General features: G+C 45.7%; 1 protein-coding gene across 1 annotated transcript; it reads right to left on the reverse strand.

Moving 5' to 3' along the window:
• Nucleotides 1-922: 922 nt before the first annotated feature.
• LOC137900709 (transmembrane channel-like protein 2-B) lies at nucleotides 923-19,794 on the reverse strand. Its single transcript, XM_068744839.1, has 17 exons — nucleotides 19,682-19,794; nucleotides 13,993-14,083; nucleotides 13,305-13,386; nucleotides 13,120-13,226; nucleotides 12,944-13,042; nucleotides 12,456-12,598; nucleotides 12,210-12,357; nucleotides 11,859-12,053; nucleotides 11,429-11,608; nucleotides 10,673-10,831; nucleotides 4,493-4,621; nucleotides 4,024-4,091; nucleotides 2,671-2,910; nucleotides 1,630-1,755; nucleotides 1,462-1,540; nucleotides 1,240-1,372; nucleotides 923-1,140 (listed from the first exon to the last, which is right to left on the reverse strand). Exons 1-17 carry the CDS (start codon nucleotides 19,792-19,794, stop codon nucleotides 923-925), a joined length of 2,310 nt encoding a protein of 769 aa, XP_068600940.1.
• Nucleotides 19,795-25,208: the final 5,414 nt, after the last annotated feature.

The following is a 25,208-nucleotide window of genomic DNA, read 5'->3' on the forward strand; positions in this document are numbered from 1 at the left end:
GATGGCACGCCCACATCCCTGCACCAGGCACCAAGGGGGGCATGTTGAACCTGAATATAAACAAGGACTAGCTACTATGCTTAACTACCGGTACTACTACTACTTCAGTTACTTATTTCTTACCTGTTGAATTTAATATTTAATCAGCTGCACGTTAGTCAGTCATTATAATGCTTTAAATAAAATGTAAATGATTTACTGAGCTTTAGGTGTTTTATTTGAATAGAGAATGCATGCTAGGCCGTTTTGACAGCCACGATGGATGGCTTAGAGACAGTGGTGAGGAAAGCCACGATGGACGGCTTAGAGACAGTGGTGAGGAAAGCCACGATGGACGGCGGCGATGGAAGATAATAAATTCTTAGCAGCACAAACTCCTCAGTGTTGTCCATCACATCCTTCACAAACAGAGGTCTGTTTCCTTTCAGGATATATCAAGTATCTATTCCAAAGTTTTCCATGAAGACCTCGTACTCTCTGGCTGATGCGTTGATGCAAATGGGAATGACCGATATGTTTGGCAGTGCTGCAGATTTCTCGGGTATTGCAGAGGGACACAATCTGTCCGTGTCAGACGTAAGGACAGAATAAGTGGTTTAACACATCCCTCCTTCCTTATGTTGCTGCTCACGCTGCATTGCTCCACAGGTGGTGCACAAGGCTACCCTGGATGTGGACGAGGCTGGGGCCACTGCTGCTGCTGCCACAGGCATTGGAATCACTCCTCATTCCATCCTCCTCGGCCATTTATTTAAAACATCCTCTTCCTGGACAAGATTGTCAACCCATGTTCATAAGTTCGATGTGAAAAAATGATATTTATTAGTCAGGCAATACATTTTTATTGCCCTTACAGTTTATGAATAAATGTGAACGGCATGTTAACAGACTGGATGTTTGAGGAGAATGTAGATCTGGACTCTTATTGCCTTGGAGGCCCACCCTGCCCTCTTCCTCTTCCAGGTCCAGGCTGAGGTCCCCTTGCATTGCGAGGAGGACCTCTTCTTGGCCCTGGGGCATGGGTCACTGGAGCTCGGGGGTTTGGTGCAGTCAGCGACACGTCATTTTGTAGATTAACCCCCTGTTCTGCGGCACCTGGCTTGGTTTTGGTAGTCTTGCTCCCCTTCTCAATTACAACATCTGAGAACCCAAATGGAGAGCAAAAAGGGTGGTGAGGACAGTCGGGTGTAAATGACCAAACGGAGTACAATAAAAGGTTAGACCAGGGATTGATCGTACCAGGTGGAGGTTGCTCGTCCTCCTCGGAGGGAGGTGGTATTAGAGACTTGTTTGGCAGCAGGTCTTCCAAGTCTTTCATTACTTGATTTGTGCTGTCCTTGTTGTTCCTCCGATTCTTCTCCTCGTCTCGAGCCTACGGTGTCCCCCAATAAGATGGGCATTCATTCATTTGATTGACCAAAGCAGAACTGACACAACAAGAAGACGCTCGCCTGCACTGACCATTTGCATCTTCTTTTTAAGGTCCATATTTGCTTGTTGGTATGCCTTTGACACTGCATTCAGGTAGTAGATGGCCAACCTGTTGTATGGTACGTCTCAGACAAAATCTACAGTGATACGTGATCCATCGATCTTCTGTCTCGTTTCACATTTTGAAATGATACTTACACCATGAGGAGAACAGCAGGCAGAATGAGGCCAGGGTTAGTAGCATAGGCAAAAACTTTACCGATGAAGGCTGGCAGATCCTGTTTTATAGTCTGCATGACGATGACATACATCTTCTCCTGGCCACTGGGGATCAAATACATGTTCGTCTAGTCTTGCTAATCTCATACATTTTATTATGTCTAAGCATAGATGTGCTTGACTGATCTGCCATGGGAAAGTAGATGCAAAGTCGCTTTCAAATAAATAAGGATTTCGTTATGCCCAGCTCATTTAAGGGCACAACCAAGAAGGATAGCACGGTTAGCTAATCATCAACCAGAGCAACCAAAACTACGCCGGGGAATCTGAAGGAACCAGCGATTCAGGACATAGATGGCCATATTTGAAAGGCCATGTCTTTATAGTCAAGGCCACAGGTGGAATGAGTCTTCTCGATGAGATGGGAGGAAGCCCGGCATGGAGAACTGAAGGAAGGAGCACCGAGAATGGCTGATGGCCATCACAATGTAGAATGTGTTCTTAGCTTGCTGGATGACAGCGGCTTCATTCATTCATTCACTTTCTTGGCTGCTGCATCCACCTTGTGGGTCACAGGTGTTGCTGGATCCTCCCATCTGACTGCCAGAGAGAGGTGGGCACGCCTAGGAAGCGTCACCAGCTCATCACAGGGCCACACTTAGACAGACAATTTGGAGTGATCAATTCACCTAAGATGCTTGTTTTTGGAGGGAACCGGAGAGAACCCACACAGACACGGAGAGAACATACAAACTACACACAGAGAGGAATCAAACCCAGAACCTTCCTGCTGTGAGGAGACAGCGCTAAACAATATGCCACCGTGCTGCCAGCCTAGACAGTGACTTATCATCTCAAAATACTAAAAACTAGCATGCGAATAAACAATATAGATATCAAATGACTCCAGACATATAAATTGAGTTCATTAATAAGTTGATGTGAATTTTGTTAACCTTCAAAATAAATAGAATCATTTTCTGCTACTATAAAAGTATTGTGTGATCTGATTGTACTGACCTGAAGGGGCCACAGTCAAAGGACGGTGACAAGGTCATGATGGTGTAGACCACAGGCAGCAGGCTCAGGAACAGCACCAGCAGCAACAGGCCCATGTAGAAGTTGTTGGACCGCGAGGCCTTGAAAACGCGCTCATGAGGAACATTGCAGCACATCACGGCCCAGCACTGGTAGTACATGGAGCTCAGGAGACGCAAAACGTTCAGACCCACCAAACCTGGGGCGTAGAATGCGCCCATCCTGAGGAAAACAACAGGATCCAACGTCATCGGTGTATTTCCTAAGAGTCTAGCTCCTATATAAATGAAAGACAATGCAAGCTTTTCTTTGATGGTTCTGAGACCTGCTACAAGTATCTAGGTATCTGTCTCATATATAAACATCTCAGGCGCTGCAGAGAAGATCACAGGGTGTGAGCTGCCCAGGATGGGGGACCTCGACACCCGCCGCTGCCTCAATAACTCCCTGAGGATAATTGAAGACCCCACCCCCACAAACCACTATTTTCAATTTTCTCCTGCAAATGAATGAAATAATCTGAAGCAGGATTTAAAACTCGGTTCATTAATCTCTCTTCCTGCTTTTAAAAACTCATTGCTGTCCAAGAACACTGCACATGGTTTTTGCCACTTACTTTGAACATGTGTCATTGTGTTAGGGCTAGGGATGGCCTTAGGCGTCAGGGAGGGGATTAGGGGTTAGGGGCTAGGGATGGGATTAGGGGTTAGGTGTCAGGGAGTGGATTAGGGGTCAGGGAGTGGATTAGGGGCGAGCGATGGGATTAGGGGTTAGGGAGGGGATTAGAGGCTAGGGATGGTATTATGGGTCAGGGAGGGGTCAGGGGTTAGGGAGGGGATTAGGGGTTAGGGAGGGGATTTAGGCTAGGGATGGGATTAGGGGTCATGGAGGGGATTCGGGGTTAGGGAGGGGATTAGGGGTTATGAGTTAGGGTTAGTGGATGTTTATGCACCAGCAGGGGGCACTGAGGTCATCAAATGAGTTGCTTTTAGATGTCCCAATATCTAATCTTGACACTAAAGAGGACTGAGCCTTCGCAGGTGCTGCCCTAAATTTACCTTTGAATATTAGAGCTGCCCAGACTCTTGAGAGGTTAAAGTTGTTGCCGAAGACTCATCTCTCATTGCTGATAGATGCATTTTGTGCATATTGGGGTGTAAATGAAAACTGGTTCTCAATTGACCTACCAGGCTAAACAAATGTTACATGCAAAATGTAAATAAAATAAAGAGCATACATATAGAAAATTTGGAGACAGAGAGAAAATAATCATATATAACATTACAGAATGTTATGCTGAAACAGCACATAAAATACAGACGCTAAGCAATTCACCATATCATTCCTTGATTGAAGATCAGTCCCAGCACATTCCCACTGATGTCAAACTCTCCATAGGAAGGCTGGAATCAAACCAACAACAGCTGCAGTAGTAAAACCAGGCTGAGTATCCTGTCTTTGTGTAATTAACTTCTCTTTGCAGTGTCCTGTTTGGCTGAACCTTAGGGATCAGCTGTCCTGCCAGATGTCATTGCACGGTATCAAGTTGACCCGTATCCAGTCAGCGCTGTGCTGCCCTCACGTTTAATTATAGCTACGCCATGATAACAATATAAATTATCAAATAGCTTGAAATTCAGTCAACCACAGCTACAACAATCTAAATATCACTCTTCACTTAACAGTGTCTTATAGGACAAAAACTAAATATGTATTTATTGCAATTTTTATTTTAAGCAATGAAACAAATGAAAACAAAAAGCACACATATTGTAACCCAAAGGGACACAGTCTGAATACTCACAAAGCCGGCCTCCAGGTCCCAGCACCAGCAGTAGTTCAGGAAGCGGACAATGACAGCGCGAGTAAAGTCACCAATCAGGATGGTCAAATAGGTCACCTGAATGTCCGACACAATCAGCTTCACAAACTCCTGAAAAAAATAAGAATAATTGATAAAGAACACATTAAAACCCAAACAATTAAATTACAAGGGGACGACGACAATTGGTTCCGAGGGTTTTGTCGTATGCCGACACGGTCATATGTCGCCCCATGAGAAAATCAACCGCTACCGCGTCGAGCATAACCTGCTCTTTGAATTCCAATCGGGCTTCAGAACATCCCACTCCACTGACACATGCCTCATATATCTGACCGACTACGTCAAGCGTGAAGTAGACGCGGGCAAATACTGCGGCATGGTCATGCTGGACCTCCAGAAGGCCTTTGACACCATTAACCATTCAATCCTATTGAATAAACTAAGGGCGATTGGTTTTGATAGCACATCAACAAACTGGATGAAATCGTACCTTGAGGGACGAGAACAAATGGTGGACATAAACGGAATGTAGGGTTTTACCAAACCCTCTTCCGGTTCTTGTTCTCCGTAGTGGGTGCGTATTCAATGAGGAGAATGTGGGTTAAGATTAAGACATTTATATAATTAACAGATCAGTACAATTAGTTCAGATATCAGCGCTGAGATTCCAGCACAGCTCTCGTGCCCGCGCTTCATTGGAATCAAGACGCTTCCTTCTTCGTCCTCACGTCATTCTGTCCCCTAAAGGCGGGACTTTGCCCCAGCCAATCTAAGCCCATGTTTATCTGTGTTGTGTGATGTCACTGTTGTGATGCGTTCAATTGAAATCAGTCATTACAATAACAAACTAAACGTGGTGCGTCCCTGTTGTTCTGTCGGCATGTAAACACGTTGTGGAATCCCATCTACTATGGAAATTCCCTACAACTACCTTGTCCTCGTCCCTCCCGGTGAGCTGTGGGGTTCCTCAAGGCAGCATTCTAGGGCCGTTACTGTTCCTCCTATACATTAACGACATGAATGCTGCCTGTAACTGCAAATTGTTCCTGTTTGCTGATGACTCAGCACTCCTGATTTCGGGAGAGGACAAAGTGCAGGTTGAGGAGGCTCTCAGCTCTGAGGTCACCAGAATCCGTACTTGGCTTACGGATAACAAACTGTCACTACATCTTGGTAAAACCGAATCGATTCTTTTTGGGTCTAAACACTCTCTACGTGAGATAAATGTTAATGATTTCAAGGTCACAGTCGATAGATAATACTGTAGTGATCACGAGGGCCGGTCACTGTGTGTGTGTGAGGCGCAATGCATCATGGGAGTGACTGGGTTGTGCTTTTGGCACCATGAGTGAGAGGGGGGTTGCGTTGAATGTCATCAGTGCAGCATCCATGTGCAGTCAGGTCATCCTGTGTCACAATGAAGGCACTTGTTGACACAAGCTCAATTCCAGCGTGGTTCTCCTCCTTGAGCTCGCTACATTGGTGTCAGAAGTGGGTTTTCTGGCTTCCAGAAGGATGGGGATGGAGATCAACGAACCTGGGCGGGCAGTCAGAGCCACGCTGAAGAGGGACCGACTTCCTGACGGCTCCAGTGCACTGGGGCGTCAGCGCCCCCTGCTGGCTGAGCAGCCCGCTGCAACTGGGGCGCTGGAGCACCATCGCCCCCTCTTGGCTGGGTGAGTTACTACAAGAGACTCTAAGACGCAGTGGCGGGCGGTGCATTTTACACCTACGCCTTCAGTGAAGTCCAACTTAGTCCGACTTGAATAAATACCCCTCGGAATACCGTCATTTATGACACCACGGCTTTAGAAATAATGTACAAACACACACTCACGCACTACCGGGTGTTGCATCACCTCAATCGTGTACAACACGGGATATTTTTTCCAGAGCATTTAAAAATCAATAAACTGCATCAGCAATTAAAACTTATCACTATACGTGGTACTATCAAAGTTATAAATAAAAGGGAATTTAACATTATTTGTCCAAAACGTTTTAAAGTCCACCATGAATATAGGCAAGCTTTAAATTGCAAACTTGCAGTTTAATATAAGAAAGACCGCAACAAAACGGCCACATTTGTCTCGTTGTGTACTTCCACTACAATCACACAGCTGCACCGGCGCGCCACATTATTTACACACATTGCATTTACAGTATATCTGTGATTTTATTTCGTCATCATGTTAAATAAATAAAATGTTGGTACTCACCAAAACAGCTGTCCCCCAAAACAGTTATTTGAAAACAAAATCCATTCTCCTTTCTTAAAGTTCCTAAATCCAGTGTTGCTCCAAACATTAAATCGATCCCTTGCAAACAAAAGGCATTCCCAGCAGAACAATTTGCTGCGACTCTCGGAAGCTGTAAGCCAAAAGTTTGAAGCCTGGAAGTGGCGTACAAATGCTTTCCCCACCTGGGACAGGTTAGCTAGCTAGCTAGCTTGGACGACGTCGGCTCACGAGAGCTAGCTTCTCTGTAAAAGTCCGTCTTGAAAATGGCCTTTCAAGAATATCCACAACCAAATCCACACTTTCCCCTCCTTCGGCCATTGTGGGTTAAAAATGCAAGAATAGTTGTGGTTTTATTTTCGGACGGTCGCGCCGTACAGGCGTGCAGGTGTGCAGTTGATGACGCAATATGCATAGCGCTGCCCTCTCACACGGAGTATCCAATCACAGGCAGGAAGGCCTTACTTTCACCAACTCGTGATCTGATTGGCTATCGCAACTGTCTATCAACTCAACTCTACGAGCCCGTTCACTGACACAACACAGACGGCAAGCAGCGCAGATTCAGAAGGTCTCGGACGGATAGTATTTGCCACTGGTACTATGAAATCCGCCTGGCAACACAAGCTAGCTGAATTCTGATTGGATAAAAACTCTCACCTAAAAATACATCATTGGAATATAATATGACATGAATGTGAAGAATATATATATATATATACATAAAATTAAATTGATTTTATCATAAATATGATCATATATTCTTGATTTCTGGTTATGTTAGGCAAGCAGAGAAGGCCTTGCAGGCCCTGACCGCCCACCACTGCTAAGACGTCAGTCAAGCTGCCCAAATACAGTGGGATGACGCCGCTAATGCCCTTCATTGCCCAAGTCCAACTAGCAGCATCGTACAGTGGCTGGAGTGATGAAGAAGCCGCTGTTCACCTGGCCCTAGCGTTGGAGGGGAAGGCGGTGCAAGTGCTCCTTGATCTCGCCCCAGCGGAGCAGCAGGACCTCCACACCTTGACAACTGCACTACAGAGGCGGTTTGGACAGCGGCTTTTCGCTGACCAGGGCAGAGAGCAGCTGGCCAACCGACACCGCCAGGAAGGGGAGAACCTGGGCACCGTTGCCGCAGACTACCGCTGCTACCGGTGTGATGAGGTTGGTCACATCGCACGGGATTGTCCTGCTTCTGCTCCAAAGGCCAGACAGGCGGGAAACGACAGCGGAGTGGCTCAATGAGGGGACTGCCACTCCGACCTCCATACCCCCTCCAAGGTAGATGCACGCTGGTGGGCAGCTGTGGCCATACCAAAGGACTGTATCTGAACTGCTGGCTTGATGGACAGCCCTGCCAAGCCTTGATGGACACGGGGTCCACCATCTCCCTGGTAGGCACCGACACTCTCGTCTTACCTCCCACTGCATGGACGCCAACCGACACCAAGCTGATGACAGTGACAGGGGAAACAGTTGTCATGGGGGGGAAGCAGGTGGCTGACAGTGAGGGTCAGAGACCAGGAGGTGATCCATGAGTTCTGGCTTGACCAGTGTATCATCGGCCTGAACCTGCTGAACCGCTGGGGAGCCCAGGACGACGTGGTAGGGAAGGCTGTCACCCTTGGCGGAGAGACCATGGAGCTCCAGGCTGGCCGAGAGAGTGGGACCTGACCGAGGAGGCGCCACCAATCAGCTGCAGCCAGCAGCCTGGCACAACCCCAACTTGCCCCAGAACTGACCACAGAGTCAACTGTCGCCCCATCTACAGAGACAACCGAGGCCATATACCAGCTATGGCTATGCAGCAGCGATGGCCTAAATCCCCAGCAGCACCAGCAGCTGAAACACCTCCTCGATGGCTACAAAGACATTTTTGCTGCCAAAGATAAGGACTGTAAGCAGACTGGCCTGCTCCAGCACACCATTGAGACGGGTGATGTTCAACCCATTCGCCTACGACCTCATCGGCTGGCCCTTTTGAGATGGCAGACGGCGGAGGAAATGGTCCGTGAGATGCTTACTGCTGGTGTGATCGAGCCATCAAATAGTCCATGGGCTGCCCCGGTTTTCTTGGTGAGGAAGAAGAATGAGCGTAGACTACCGGCGCCTCAATGCAGTCACCAAGAAAGACTCCTACCCACTCCCGCGCATCGATGACGCCCTCGACTACATCGCTGGGTCCAGCTGGTTCAGTTCCCTTGATCTCCGCAGTGGCTATTGGCAGGTGGAGCTGGCCCCCGAAGCAAGACCAAAGACTGCCTTTACCATCGGCCAGGGGCTATGGCAGTTCCGTGTCATGCCGTTTGGACTCTGCAACGCACCAGATATGTGCCGCGGAGTCGTTGTGTGGTGTACCTTGATGACCGGCTGGTGCATGCCACTGACTTCGACGGAGCCCTGGCCAACCTGGGTGAGGTTTTTGCTGCCATTCGCCAGGCCGGGTTGCGACTGAACCCTGCTAAATGTCATCTGCTGTCCAGGGAGACGGAGTTCTTGGGCCATGTGGTTAGCGTGGTGTGGCTACTAACCCAGCGAAGGTGGCTGCAGTTCAAGAATGGCCAACCCCAGCCAATGTCAATGAGCTGCGGAGCTTCCTGGGACTGGCTTCGTATTACTGGCGGTTCGTCCAGGGCTTTGCCACCATTGCCGACCCACTGCACCGCCTCACCAACAAGGGCCAGCCGTTCAACTGGGACGACAAATGCGCAGCCGCCTTTGCCCAACTCAAGAGAACTCTCACTGAAACCCCAGTGTTGGCGTACCCCAATGCTCAGCTGCCCTTTATTGTGGACACAGACGCTAGCAACGTCGGCGTCGGGGCTGTCCTCTCCCAGCAGGGGGAAGGAGAGCGTGTGGTGGCCTACTTCAGTCGAGCGCTGAGCAGAGCAGAGAAGAACTACTGCGTCACTTCTAAACCCTGAAGACCAGGTGGCCCGCTGGCTGGAGGTCCTCCAGGGATATGACTTCGACATCCAGCACCGGGGGGGGGGGGGGCGACTTCACGGCAACGTTGATGCGCTCTCCCAGCGTCCATGTGCAGCGGTATAGTGTCGCTACTGCCGGCGGCAGGAGGAACGGAGCCAGATGACACTCAGCGTGGCCAGCGCCAGCCCCTCCAACGATGGAGAAGGATGGCTCCCGCTGACCACTGAGCAGCTGAAGCAGCAGCAGGAGGCTGATGTGACTCTTGCATTGGTGGGGGGCTGGCTGGAGGCGGGACGCCGTGTCTGCCCTGGGGCCCGAAGTGAAGGCTTACCACTCTCAGTGGTACAATACAGTAATCTCCAGCAAAGAAGAGATTACCTATTTGGGCTGTGTTCTTGACAAATACCTGTCTGGCGATAGTATGGCAACTAAGGTGATCAAAAAAGTCAATCAGGGAACAAACTTCCCAGAGCAAACTGATTCAGCTACTCCTCAATCTGGGGCCCATCTGTGGGAAGACCACCGGCTTATTCCTTCTAACTCTTGTATCTTCCCAACATTGTTGTGTTTTGACAAACGGTCCAATTTTTCAACCGACAGTTAACTCAGGAAGTCGACAAACCAGAGCATGTCCTCTGGAAAATGCTGTTCTGTGATAGGATGCCTGACTGTACCTACAGTCAGAAGTATGAAGTGTGAATAAAACTGTGTAGCTGCTGTGTAGGCTGTAGACAACATAATCTATCATCAAATAAACATAATCTGCTCTCATACTGTTGCTGCAAATTGTGAGAGGCCTTGAAAATCTATTCATGTGATCAAGGACAACCGCTTGAAAACGTTTCGTTATAGGAGAGGTGGGGGCTATGGGACACAGAATTGTCAAACAGCGGCTCACAATGGAGGTTTGGGGAATATGAACAATTCTGTCCAAAAAATATATTTCTCCCGTGGCCACAAACATTTCTGAATATTATACAGCATCTAGACTGACCCTTCCCACTGCTGTCTCCCAGCAGGGTCCTCGAATGACGTCGGCGGGGTGCACAGCTGGAGGAGGAACATCTGTCGTGTTGAAGAAAGAGCTGTAGTTGGTATAGTACTCATTGAAAGTCCACTCAGTGGCATTCTTGATCAACTTCTCACTCTCCAGCTGAAGAACAGAAAGCAGATCAAAGCATGATCTCACACCAGTTCCAACACCCCGGATGAGTCGCAGCTCATCGCAGAGCCACAGATAGACAAACATTCAAGAAAATTTGAAGTGACCAATTCACCTAAATTGCATGATTTTGGTGGTTGGAGGAAGCCAGTGAACCTGGAGAACATACAAACTGCACAGAACAACCCCAAGTGGATTTGAACCCAGGACGTGTGGGGCAACAGTGCTACTCACTGCGCCACAGTGCCACCTTATTATCCATTTATTCTTAACATGATTACATTCATAGTCCTTGTCAACTGATATTTGTCCATCCTCTCCTCCATCTAAGCTGTCCTGTCTACCTGAAAGTTTCTTCTTCTGCAGGTCTTGATTATGATGATATTAAAAAAATGAACAGATGCAATGCAACCATTTTGATTTAAAATAATTAAGAATCAATTAAAACACATCATATAATATATCAGGTGCCGGACAAAACACAGCAAATGTCTTAGCGGCAGTTGTTACCATAGAAACATAATAGAAATAGCCTAAAGGCAAGGTAGCCCATCTGTTTAGCAACAAGAAGAAACATATCTCTCATACCTTGGCATTGACCTCATCAAACAGGGCAAAGAGGAAGGTGTAAAGATTCCCCAGGAAAAGAGCAAATATTCGTCCCAGCTGCCACTTGAGGGCAATACGGGGGTGATAATCTTCCAATTCTGCAATGGTCTCAAACAGAGGAGGACAAACCAGCCCCAGCAGTGACATCACAAACTCAACCTTAACAATGAGACAAAAGAAGAGGGTTAGCGATCTAATCTTTGCTACTACTACGACTACTTTGCATCGTCCTCCCCAACACCAGCCACTCTCATGTCCTCCCACACTACCCGTACTACCCATAAGGCTGCATTAGTGATCTTAGTGATCTCATGAAAATTCACAGCTCCTCATTTTCTTCTGGAATAATAATCTTAACATAGCTTTGCTAAAGAGTAAAAGGTAGCGAAAATTGAATTGTCTAACTTGCCTCATTTTGTTCAAACCATGACAGATTTTCATTGTTTGTCTTTGCAAACTCCTGAGAACGTTTCACCACAAAGTAGATAAGGTATCCACTGCCTCCAAGGCATGCTGTGATCAGAAAGTTTGCCAGAACCCTCAGGAAGCGCCGGAGATGGATGTTCTCATCTTTCTGGTTCTCCTGTTCATCCACGATGGATTCCTTCAGTGGTGCAAAATTGCAATTAATTGATGCACCAAAAGTTTTCTGATCGTGAACTTTAGAATGTTTTTATGGGAAATTAGAGGGAAACCATTGCTGGCCGTGACACAGAGCTCATTCCCCCCAACATGAATGCAACATAAGACACCTACTCACCTTGAAGCTGGTGGTAATGGAGGCATACTTATTGTCTGCTGTCTCAGGGTTTCCTATCAGATAGTCCCAGCTGGTGAACATCTTCCAGCTGAAGGTGAACTCTCCCTCCTCTGCCCCATCTCCCCCTTCATTTGCATTACGGGCCATCCTGAGAAGAGAATGAGCAGAAAAAACTCCAGGAAAATCAACTCTTTCTGCATGCACAGCAATTAGTTTCCCTGCTTACACTAGTGCATCTTGTCTTACATTCTTATGACAACCATCAGGCTATATCCAAAGATCCCAATGCCCACCAAAAGGTATGACAGGGGGAGTCTGAACTGCAGGACCCCAATTGTGCGTTCATTGTTGTAGTACCCATAAAATAAAAAGGAGTACTTGCAGTAGCCCTGTAAATTACAAATAAATATTCAAACTTGCAAATACACATCACAATGACACTTAAGAGCACTGCGACCTGTCCTTGGGAAAGATGTTATGGTTACAGAGACAGATGGTCCCTATCTGATGGTGGAAGGAACCGGAGAGTAGAAAATAATCCCAATTTTCCACCGAAACAGATTCATTTATCTTAAATATCGGTGTTGAAAGCTCATCTGTGGGGTAATACCGGTATGTCTGTTCTGTATAAATAGTTGTAGAAATCATCCATCCTGTTCAGATACCATTTAGCTGGTTTTATTGTTATTGTTTAATTCTTATTTAATTATAAATTGTTAAAGACAGATCCTCACCCCAAAGTCAAAGAGCACAGCGTAGTCCATGGCTGTGGGTTGCTCCTCTCTCGGCACAGTTTTCCTTGGAATGGAGCCATAGGGAAGACCCATAAGAATCTAAAGACAGACGGAAAAGCTCAACACCAACAGTGTCTGGCATCAAGTATTATCATGTATTCCAAGGCTGGCCGTACCTCAGGTAACATCACCAGGCCAAACATAAACCCAAACAGTACCAGATTCAGGCCGTACATCCATCTCAGAAAAATAAAGTAAGATGCCACAGATGATCCAAAATGACCTATAATTAGAAATATAAAGTATCAGAAATAGTGAGAATAGGCTCAGTAATACTTTTTCAGGTAATGTCATTACCAACTTTCTACTTCCTTTATCTTCCTCTCCCAGGGTATGCAGGCAGTTTTGAAGTTCTCAAAATCACGCTTAAATTTGATACATTTCTGAAATTAAAAAAATTATAGATTAGTTATTATATCTTACCGTACTTACTTATTTACTTGAGGGTGAAATATCTACTAACAGTGTTCTCCAAAAAATTATAAAGATGGTGACTTGTTTAAAGACACAATAAACAATTTAGAAAAATCATGAAATTATTCCAAAGAGCTATTGAGTCCCTAAAAGTACAAGGACCTCGAAGTGATTGAAATCATTTTGAAATACCAATTTATGTTGTTAAAATACCAGTTAAGATTACAGATTAAATAGGGTTTTAACAACATTATTTAAAAATAGTATTGGATATCAGTCTTCCTGGAGTTTTTGATTATCATGTCCAAGATGTGTGTCATCTTTCTTTGTTTGTTTTTCTGATTTAAAATATCTTTCAGAAAAGTTTTGTGTACCGGTAGGTTAGGAAGATCCACCCAATCTCCTATGAACAAGGAGGGCAAAATTTAATTCAACCATCTTCCACCACTTATTGGGGACCGGCTCGGGGAGGCAGCATTCTCACCATGGATTTCCATTTTGCTTATTAAAGACTGTATTTAGTGATTTTGGTCTCTGCATCTTGGGATCCACCAGTTACACAACCATCAAATTACCTTTGACATCAGGACTTTGAATGCATATAGCCTCCGGCCTTTTCCTTTGCCAAGAGCTCCTTCAAACTTTTCAACAAACTCCTGAGACTCCCTGTTAGACCAAGCAGAGAAACGATTAAAATGTGACATATGAATGAATTAGTTAGTGGTCGCAGGATGTAGAAAGGACACGTTTGGGATGACTGACTGATTGATGGTACATTCTGTATTCCAAGAGAAAGACTTGGCAAGCAGCAGGTCAGTTGGCCACAACAGTGTCAAGCTCATGAAAAAGTCAAAGGGCTTATCAGGTTCCTTTTCTTACAGTGGTATGTACACAGAAAAATATACGAAAAGAGCAAACTCTTAAGCCTACACAATTCCCAGCCCAGCCAGATCTGGCAAGGAAGGTTTAATCTGGTCACATGGGTGTATCTGATCTGCGCAAACAAAGGTGAGCAGAACCTATTTGATTAATTCTGCCAGATAGTAGCTTGGTCTTGCAAGAGCGTACGAGTTAAAGTCGTATTTGAAGTAACGCCCGTTTAATAAAGTAACGTTAAAGTTTGCATTCTGTGAAAAGCACACGGACGAAGCAGATCAGCGCAGTTGGAGAGGATAAGAATAAATGTGAAAAGAATAAATGTGATAAAACGAGATAAGTGTGCACTATAAAACAAGAGGACCCCGCTATCAATATAAAGAGTTAATAAAGGGTTAGGGCGTTTGAAAACGTGGTTTGGTCTCTGCAGAGACGCAATCCGAAAACTGCATTGGTTATGAATGATTATACCACAATTTGTCCTCTCACGTATTAAAATATAGTCTGTGTGGTAATTAATGCCCTGGAAAGCAGCGCGGCGGGTTTCAAGACCCCAGGACGAAAAGATTAAATATTAGATAGGCGATCGGGCCTACTTGGCCCGGTTGTGAGTGCGTTAGCGACACCATTTTAATGTTTTGTTTTAATTCGATCATACGTCAAATAAAAGCAGCATAAATTGTTTACAGACGGTTTTGACGTATAATTCTAATTAGGGTTCCGGAGTAAAAAAGCAGCGCTTAGAGGTTTCAAGACCTGTACTCTTGGGATAAAGTGAGAATAGAGCGGGGTCCGAAAGACGTCTAATAGCTAATTTAGATAGGAAAAATTGATTGTCTGTTAAAGTGAAATGTTGAGTCAAAATGGCTGCTGATGGCTCATCAGCAGGGCCATGGGGGGAGATGTTATGCAAACTTGCTGTGAATGGAATACACACACACACAGCTAGCGTGGGGGAGCATGGAGATCTAAGGTTGCTATAAGTAAAAGACGGATGGATGGGGGGGGGAACTGCAGCCCCGTCTTATCCATTCGAGGGAGACAACACCCCCACCTGAGAATAAACACCTAAATATAGAAACATATGTAGAATTGCAAAGCAGTAATAAGATACTGGTTGAAGAAATAACTGATGATGTATAACTTCTAAGAAGAAGACGGAAGAAGTCATGTGTTTCGGTAAGTGAAGGAAAAAGTCGTTTAAGAAAGAAGGGAGAACTGGAAGACAATGGAGAACGGGTAAGTATGAGAGAAGGACGCATGTAATAAGGAAAAATGATGCTTAAAGAGTTTAAGAATATCTTCCAGGTGCAGAAGGAGCCGCATGACACGGAGACAAGATGGCGAGCAGGACAACAGCCGAAGCGGCGACCTCCAGACCGGAGCATTGGAGGCAGGTCTACACAGGATTAGAGAGGAGACAATTTAAGAAAACCCCAGATCAGCATAGTGGAGGTAAAATCACAAAATGGTGGTTTCAGGGAGGACGAGTGGCTGAATGCCTGTCTTTTTATGGCTGAGTGGGGGTGAGAAGGGCCCTCTCAAGTCCACTCGGTCTTGGGATGCGTTTGAAGCCATTCGACCCCCACCATTTGCTCAGCTAAGCACAGGAATGGGGATGTACCAGATCATCCCCCCACTTTTATGACTCTGAGCTCTGGAACGAGGGAGATAGTAGCCACAGGGAGTTTTCTTAAGAACAAACACGCACATGCTAAGGGTGACAGGAGCAGGGGGTTAGAAGCACAGAACGGTGAACAGGTACGATGCTGTGTTTCTGTAATTATGTAAGTATGACACACAAACCATCCGAGAAGGTTCCAAGACTATTGATGATGATCCAGCGACGGACAAGAACAGGTAAAATGCACAGACACACAAACACTACACCTCAAGTAGTCATGACGACCACAGGAGAATAAACGTGTAGTCTGAATAAGAATAATAGGCTTTTATGGCCCAGTGAGGCCTCAGTTATATAGTTGAAAATGTAACTCTGGGACTGTTTTTCTAGTCAGCAGAGGGGTTGCCATTTGGTTATCACACACCTAATCCACCCTTAATGCCCCAAAGTGGGGGGCGAATTCCAGACCTGGGGAAGGAGACACTACAAAGACAGTTTATACTGTGGGTCAATAAAATGTATTTCCAGACCAAGCAAACCAGAGGTCTGGCATCAGCAGGGGACCAGAGTGGACGCCTCTGACTCCGGTGCTGTGTGGTGGGGGTGAGTCACACTTTGTTAAAGACACACACACACACGCATATAGATGAGCCTCATGTAGTGAGGGCTGTGTTTTAGGAACGCAGCCCTCATGAGAGGGAGATCCTGTAGTAGCAAGAGTTACGCACTCTCATTTAAAACACATTATTAAATGACTGAGATGTCAAGAAAGGGGAAGGCCCTTCTTAGGCCCCACCGGAGAGAATGGCACCACCACACGGCCCAGTCGGCGAAGCTCTGCGGTCCACTGAGCGTCCAGAAGGTGAGAAACAAAATTCTACTCATCTGAACATGTGGCATCCTCACCTGAGCTGAAATGTAAATTATCTTGTAAACACTAGGGCTGAAGTTGTAATTATCTTGTAAATACATGAGTAAACTTCTAGATATCTTGTAAGTACATGTGACGTTTGTTTGACATGAATATTGGGACTACTTTAAGACAAAGACATGACTCAATTCAGATGTGAATTGGAGACTGTAAGACTAGACGACGGAAACGACGAGACGGACTTCTGCTGATCCGAGCAGAAGAGAAGTAGGAAGAGACGGGTGGACAATCTGGCCTGTGATGTCAGGCCGAGAGCAGGAGATGACGTGAGGTTTTGGTAAATATGAGAATAAAATTCATGATCTCAGAGGATGCCTGAAGAAAAACCCAAAACATGTGATGCCACTGCGCCTAACCAGGGACGGCGACGGACAGGTGACGCACACCAATACACAATTTACATTGCTGGATGCAGAACACATAACAATAAATTGCCATCTCCTAGAGACGGTGGAGATGCATGGATAACCACAGATGGGAGATTTTACTGACACAACAGAGGCGCTGTTTAGACAGACGTTGATTCGGTCACTGAAACCTAAAATACAATCACATTTAGTTGACATAATTGATTTAGCAGAGAACCTCAGAGCAGTGGGCTAAATATGTGACTCATTTCGTTGATAAATACATGATTGAAAAAGCCGATGTGTACACTGAGCTAACTAAAACTCAACTACAGTTAGCCAAAGCACAATTACTAAGCAATAAACAACAAGGTGAATCGGTGAAGCACCTTACACAGACCAAAGTGTTTGATGTGACGGAGATGGATGCAGTGATGTTCCAGCGAGGCCCGGTACCACGGAGAGGTTCTGGTAGACCTCCAAGAGGGAGAAGCATTGGAACAGATGGATGTTTCATCTGTGGGTGTCTTGGTCATTGGGCTAGACGCTGTCCGTATGACGGACGACATGGCTTTCCTAAGGAGGTGACGGTGAGTCCCGATGTGAAGGCTCGAGGGGGTTTCCTGTCCAATAATTAGCCCGTCAGGGGACGAGGGCCCCGGGCTTCACGAGGATATTCACATCATCAGTATCCCCAGACACACCTCCCTCTCATCTAAATGTATCTCACACTAATTCTGTAGTACAGCTCTTGTCTCCATGTACAAGAAAATCTTCTGCAGGACCCAGACGTCACACCAGGAGACTGAACCCAGAGAGAGGGTTCTGAGAGAACATTGTGAACAGAACCTGGGATCCCCTCAAGCTGTACAGAAGCACAGTGCAGCCTGGAGATGAAAGGAAACATCCAGAAGATCAGTGATTGGTGGCACGAGTCCCGCAACATCGGAACTGACCCACCAACGGAAACGGAAAGAGGACTCGGTGAGACCAGAAAACACCTGAGTGAGACGGAGGAAGAGAAGAAGACAGGTGGAGTATAAGAATGAGAGGAGGCCCCGTGTGGAACACGGGATAGATAGTTATGTTAGGCTGGGATTGTGTTCTAATAATGACGGTATAGTTTTTAGGGTGTAGAATAGTTAGGGGGGATGCGTTGAATAATAATAAACTGGAGGAGTTATATATTAGTTCAGTAGTAGAGGAGCGCAGGACAGCAGTGAAGGAGAGCAGGAGTACGATAGAGTAGCGTGTGTGAATGAGAAGGTCTCAGGGAGACAGAAGTCAAACGGAGTAGATGGATGGATAGAAAGTGAATGACTTCAGGTGTGCAGCGTCATCAGAGCGGAATGATGGAGAATGTGGAGCGGAAGAGAAGAAGCGTGTGCAGCTAGACTAGAACAGGACAAGAAGTAAGGAGTGGTAGTAGTATATTTTGTTGTGAGTAATAGTAGATGGACTCGGACAGTGAGATGGCAGGATGTATAGGTGCTGCAGCTCTTTCATCCATTTGAGAAAAGGGGGGGGAGAACTCCCCCATCTGAGAATAAACTAAAAACCTAGGAAGGTAGATTGTCTGTAAATAGATGATTACTAGCAAAGAAGAAGGAAAGAGTGATGTTTTGGTAATGGAAGCACAAGAAGAAGTTTAATGATGGTGGAGATTTAAGACGGATTGAGAAAGTTTTGGAAGACACAAAGAAGGTTGAAGGAGATGTAAGAAGATGGAGCTGAGGAGAAGAAAAAAGGAAAGTGATGTGTTGGAAACAGGAAAAGGAAATGTTTAGAAGAACATGTAAGAAAAAAGGTGTTTTAAAGGTGTTCGAAGACTTTTGATTTCAGAGGAAACAAAGGAATGCTGGATGGTGAAGACCACATGACAAAGACACCTGGACAGGACAGGCAGGGAGGCGTGTCTCTGTCTCTCTTTTCTTTCACCCATTCAGGTCCAGAGATCCAGACCTGTGCAAAGGAAATCCAGTCCCGTCAACGACATGGGAATTCCACGGGGCGTCCTGAATGCATCTAACCAACTGACCAACTAACCTGAAGGGGGCTAACATTGTTTAGACGATATCCAATAAAGATGATAGGATCAGCTGTGTGCAATAAAATGATCAATGTTTACTAATCCTACGAGGGGTTAAGTCAGTTCATCACTAGTTGCAGGCACCGCTCATAATACATATTAAACTACTAACATTTAGAGATTCATCACTAGCTGGTAAAGTTAATGTTCTGTTACGGAACGCTGCATGTTTAATCTGGTTGTTCTAGACGGAGACTTTTCAGGATTTAGAGCGAATAACAATGAAATTATAGGATATTAATGTGTTTGAATGCTTTTGATTTGATGGGGTTTTGGTTTAATGATACAGTTGTGGGAATGTTTATGACGGGTGGAGGCTGTTGTGTACTATGTATACGGCAGCTATGATCAGGTGTATCGATCGAGCGGTGGGGGAGGCTGCCATTCCCCCGCCGACCTGATGATGGAGCGGGAGGCCCTGCTGGACACGGGGCTCCAAGGAAGGAGGAGCCGGAGGGACCCTGAGGGAATGTTCCCACCGGTTCTGAGGATGACGAAGAAGAACATCATCTATAGTTGGGGTTGCATGCTACATGACACACTGTTGCTAAGGCTAACACATGGTGACTGTGCGCAGGGAGAGGTAATGATAATTGTGTTTAGTTTTCTTGTGGGGATTCTAGATCTCTGTCTTATAGGGTTTTTAGCGTCCCTTGTGGGCGTCGTAGGTGAGGCTAGCTCACTCACAAGGCTAGGCCTTGGAAATGTTTAGATTTTTCCACTTTGTTGCACGACACGCCTTTGCGCCGGTTTGTGAGTTCAAGCTGAGTTCCCTGGGATGGACGTTCACGTGTCCTGGAAGTAACGTCAAGCTCCCAAGGGGGGCTTCCAGGCTGTGACAACCCGCTGCTTTTCCATCCGCTGGACGGGGACACTCATGGATCGGTTGCGGGGTCCTCATATAGGTTGCACCATACATTGGTTTATGGAGTGACCCGGTTGGGTCACACCATCAGGGGAAGTTGTAGGGAATTTCCATATTAGATGGGATTCCACAACGTGTTTACATGCCGACAGAACAACAGGGACGCACCACGTTTAGTTTGTTATTGTAATGACTGATTTCAATTGAACGCATCACAGCAGTGACGTCACACAACACAGATAAACATGGGCTTAGATTGGCTGGGGCAAAGTCCCGCCTTCAGGGGACAGAATGACGTGAGGACAAAGCAGGAAGCGTCTTCATTCCAATGAAGCGCGGGCACGAGAGCTGTGTTGGAATCTCAGCGCTGATAGCTGAACTAACTTGTATTGATCTGTTAATTATATAAATGTCTTAATCTAAACCCACATTCTCCTCATTGATTACGCACCCACTATGGAGAACAAGAACCGGAAGAGGGTTTGGTAAAACCCTACACTTTCTTATATTAAACTGCAAGTTTGCAATTTAAAGCTTGCCTATATTCATGGTGGACTTTAAAACGTTTTGGACATGTTAAATTCCCTTTTATTCATAACTCTGATAGTACCACGTATAGTGATAAGTTTTAATTGCTGATGCAGTTTATTGATTTTTAAATGCTCTGTAAAAAATATCCTGTGTTGTACACAATTGAGGTGATGCAACACCGGGTAGTGCGTAAGTGTGTGTTTGTACATTATTTCTAAAGCCGTGGTGTCATAAATGATGGTATTATGAGGGGTATTTATTCAAGTCGGACTAAGTAGGACTTCACTGAAGGCCTAGGTGTAAAATGCACCGCCCGCCACTGATGTAACGTGTATGGATTGCAGGCTGGTGGCGGTGATGCAGGACAGTAGTCTGACAGCGTCTACTCGTTGCATTTATTCTGGTCAGAACAACAGAAAAACATAAATGTAAATCTGCACAGCTGCATGTCCAAATCTCCAACATGACACGCAATTCTCTGTACAAAGAGGCAAAATACAAATTGTCTTCATGTGATCGTATAGTATAAAACGAATATCAAGGCGCCACAAACCACACAAATATGTACAGGATTTATTTTGTTCGAAATTCCAAGAGGCTCAATTCTGACACTTAGCATAGATACAAAGAACAGCGTAAACAAGCCTTTTCATATTTAATCATCAAACACAGCTCATCCACTAGTGAAATCTAGTAAACACACAAGCACAGACATGCATTTATCACTGTGTGTGTGTGTGTGTGTTACCTGATGCTAGGTGAGCAGAGCAGTCCAAATAATAAGAGCAGAAGACCCAGCAGCATCAGGAGGACGCTGCGCTGGATCCGGGACAGCTTCTTCCGTTTCTGTAGTTAAACACAGCAGACAAACAAAGAGGCAGCTTGCTGCGCCGAATGCAAACCACACAACGCCCCCCTGTCTAAAGCAACGAGTCCGGCTCAGGCAGTGGCTCGGTGGCTCGGGCCCTGGGCGGGGAAGCGGCTCGAGTCCCAGCTCTGCTGACTGGAGAGGGGCCAGTCTGCATCCAGAGCACTGCCGAGGCGCCCTTGAGCAAGGCGCTATACGCGCACGCGAATGGTTCAAGATGACGATAACGTTGTGCTTTTGGTGAATCCTGAACGATGCCGGCGCTGATCCGAGAAACACGCAGGACTTCCGATCCATTTAAAAAATAAAACGTGTTGATCGTTTGATGAAATCATTTATTCAACTCTATGTAGTAGCTCAAAAGGCATGTAGTAAAAACACACTGGTTGGTTTTGCGTTTAATAAACAGTGTTATTAGGTAGCAGCATTATTGACGATAAAGGCACCCTCTACACATACAATGGTTCGTTCCAGGTGCCGTGGTGCATCTTGGGAGATTGTGTGGTGCTATCAGTGCTATCAGTGCTATCAGAGCTATCAGTGTCATCACAGCTATCAGTGTCATCACAGCCATCAGTGTCAGATGCTGTCCGCAACTAATTTTAGGTAAGGTAAGATTTAGTTTACTGATTTTGAATGTAAAGCTTCCTCGCTCACCGTCTGTTTTAAGGGGCAGTCAAGTAAGTGTATCAAGCTCCTTTTAGGGTCACATAATAAAGTCTTTGCTCTTAGCACTGCAGCCGCTCATGTCTCACCTGCTTGTCTGACAGCAGCGTCTTGCTGCCAGACTGCTCCTCCGGCCCTTGACCCTCCGGGGTTGCCAGCTGAGGCGCTGCCTTCGCATCAGGTGATGCTGCGAGGGGAGCCTCCGCCTCCGCTGCCGGCTGTGGCGCGGCCTCCGCCGGTCCTGCGTTCTGAGGCCCGGACACAATAAATTTATAAGAATTTATAAGAATAATCCAAAGCTTCAAAAAAAGAGCAGAGCTTTATGAGATTTTTAATATTTGCGGCGAATGTGCTGTTTGTTTTTTTACTTTATTAATAAAAAGCACTGAAACATTTACATACGGCCCATTGCTGATATGAATTTTATATTGCCTCGTGGGCAAAATATAATTACACGGCACGCCAGATTAGCCCATGGCCCAGGCAAACACTTAATATTTTCTGGATGCTATTTTAATACAGTTATACAGTTAATTAAACTATAAGTTCTCTTTCATGGCGCATCATAAACGCATCTTGCCTACACATGGGCCGCCATTAGCTGCGTAAAAATGCACGTGTCTCTCATCTTTAGTTGCAGAAATCGGTCATCGGTCTATCTCAGAATAGTAGAACGTTAACTAAGGGTCCTTACCTGAAGATAACCGTTTTTTTTTGTTCATGTTTAACTTCAATGAAGATTCTGCCGATGCTGATGCTGATCCGTTGTCTTCTCTTTTCGCTCTTCTCTCCACGACTGGACTGCGCGGAAATCCCCACCCACCTTTAAAACAGATAATCACCGGGCTGATTGGCTGAAAAGATAGGATAATCTATCTTTTGGATAGATAAAGTATCTTGAATCTTGAATCCTGAATTATTTTAAAAAATCAGAACATTCTTGCAATTGACACACTCAGAATCATACTTTAATAATATGAAGTGTAAATACTGTTTATTGTTATTATTATTATTTTTTGTCTCCACATCACCGCCTTCTCTCTTGACGTCTCCCCCTCAGAACGTCCCTGCCGACGTCCTCCCGGGTCATCATGGAACTCCGGCAGGATTTCGGTGCGTCTTCGGTGGAAGCCCTGTTCCCTGGCAGTTCCATCGTCAGCATCCTCCTACCTACGCGGCACCCGAGCTATCCTCTGCACATGTCCAAACCATCAAAGTCTTTTCCCTCTGACCTAGTCTGCAAAACGTTTAACCATCACTGTTCCTCTTTAAGCCGCAGTTAAACATTTCAATGTAAAGATCATAGACAAATGCAGTACAAGTATTTGCAAGAACAACTTTTATTAAGCACACACACACACACACATAACAGCATACTAAAACACACTAATCCTCATTGCTGGAGGAGATGTCCCAATTGGGTCTTCTCTCCAAACGTTTCCGTTTCTTGGCGGAGCCTGGGTATGTACACAGCGACTTAGCCTGTTATTTTAAAAATATGAATTAGAGCCACATGAAAAGACACCTGTGAATTTTAAACCAACTTTTCAGGTTTTCTTTTGACGATGTACAGAAACGTTTAGCTTTTTTTCAATGCAATTCTCGACTCATTGATGTCGCAACTTCACTCACCTTATGCCGAGACATGGCGCCCTCAGTCTCATCCTCCGATGATACGGCTTTCTTCAGGTCAATGCACTCCTCCCCTTCTTCCGGTTCCTCCTCCGTCTCGGAACACGTCGGCCTCCACATTGATTTGCTTATCTGAATCAAGGTGAAGACATTTGACATTAAGCTCTGATGGTTTTCAGCATCTTTAAACTTAGGCCGGATCATACCAGTCTTTTCAGTCCAGGACGGGAAAAAGACTTTTTTCTTTTCAGCGTTTCCACTTTAACCATGACGCCGTCCTCCCCATCCTTGTCTTGAACGGTGAACCATTGATCCGCCGAACCATCATCAGATGACGTCAGACTCTATTTTTAGGTAAGCTAAGTTTTAGTTTAGTGATTTTGAATTTAAAGTTTGAATAATGTGTGTAAGCAACGAATATAATTATTTCTCTCACCATTAGGAAAGAATCCAGATCTGGAAGAGTCACATCCTGTTTGTAAAGCATGTCAAAGGAATGTTTACAGCTCAGTCATATGCAGAAGTATCAATAATATTCAAAACTCACCATTTGTTGGCCCGAAGGTTCCTGTTGTGGTCGGACAGGTTCTACTTCTTCATCCTCCTCCTCCTCGCTCACAATCTGTTTTAGGAAGCAATGAAGTGTATCAAGCTCCTTTTAGGGTCACATAATTGAGTTTGTGTCCTTAGCACTGCCGCTACTCATGTCTCACCTGCTGCTCTATCGGAGGCGTCTTGCTGCCAGACTGCCTGTCCAGCTCCTCCTGGCCCGATGCTGAGTCCTCCTCCTCCTCAGGTACTCGAGCCTCAGAACGTCTTAAAGCCCTATTCCTTTTTCTGGTCCCCGCATAAGCGCTTATAGCAAACATGGCTAATTTTCGGCATTTGAAAGCCTCCTCCGCCGGGTCCTCCGCTGTGAAATGAAATGGGTAAAACAAATAAATACACACGAGTTGCAAGAGACCACAAGATTTACAGGTTCGGCATCGATTGAGCTTGCTTCAGGACCTTGATAAAAGCGTTTCGCCATGTGCTCATCGTGGCACATGAAAGTGGCAACTTTTTTATAGGTCTTTCCACCGAGTTGGCGCTTGGCCTGCAGGAATAAGAGTGACATAGAAACACACACATCATTAACTTTTCACTGCACCATGTTGCTTTCCAAAAACCCATTTCGTAGGTACAAGTATGAGACACAAAAGAACATGAAAAGTTGTCTCACATAAGTTGCCATCGAGGATCGAAGCATGTTGAACGTTGGGGCAGTCCACAGACCCATGCTCTCTCAGGCGGCCTGGAAATATTCGGCAATCTTGTAGAGGGCCCCGCCGGTGGTGTTGTGGAAAAAGTTTTCTGCCGCAG

Source organism: Brachionichthys hirsutus, chromosome 10 (assembly GCF_040956055.1).
Source record: "Brachionichthys hirsutus isolate HB-005 chromosome 10, CSIRO-AGI_Bhir_v1, whole genome shotgun sequence".
Classification (NCBI taxonomy): Eukaryota; Metazoa; Chordata; class Actinopteri; order Lophiiformes; family Brachionichthyidae; genus Brachionichthys; species Brachionichthys hirsutus.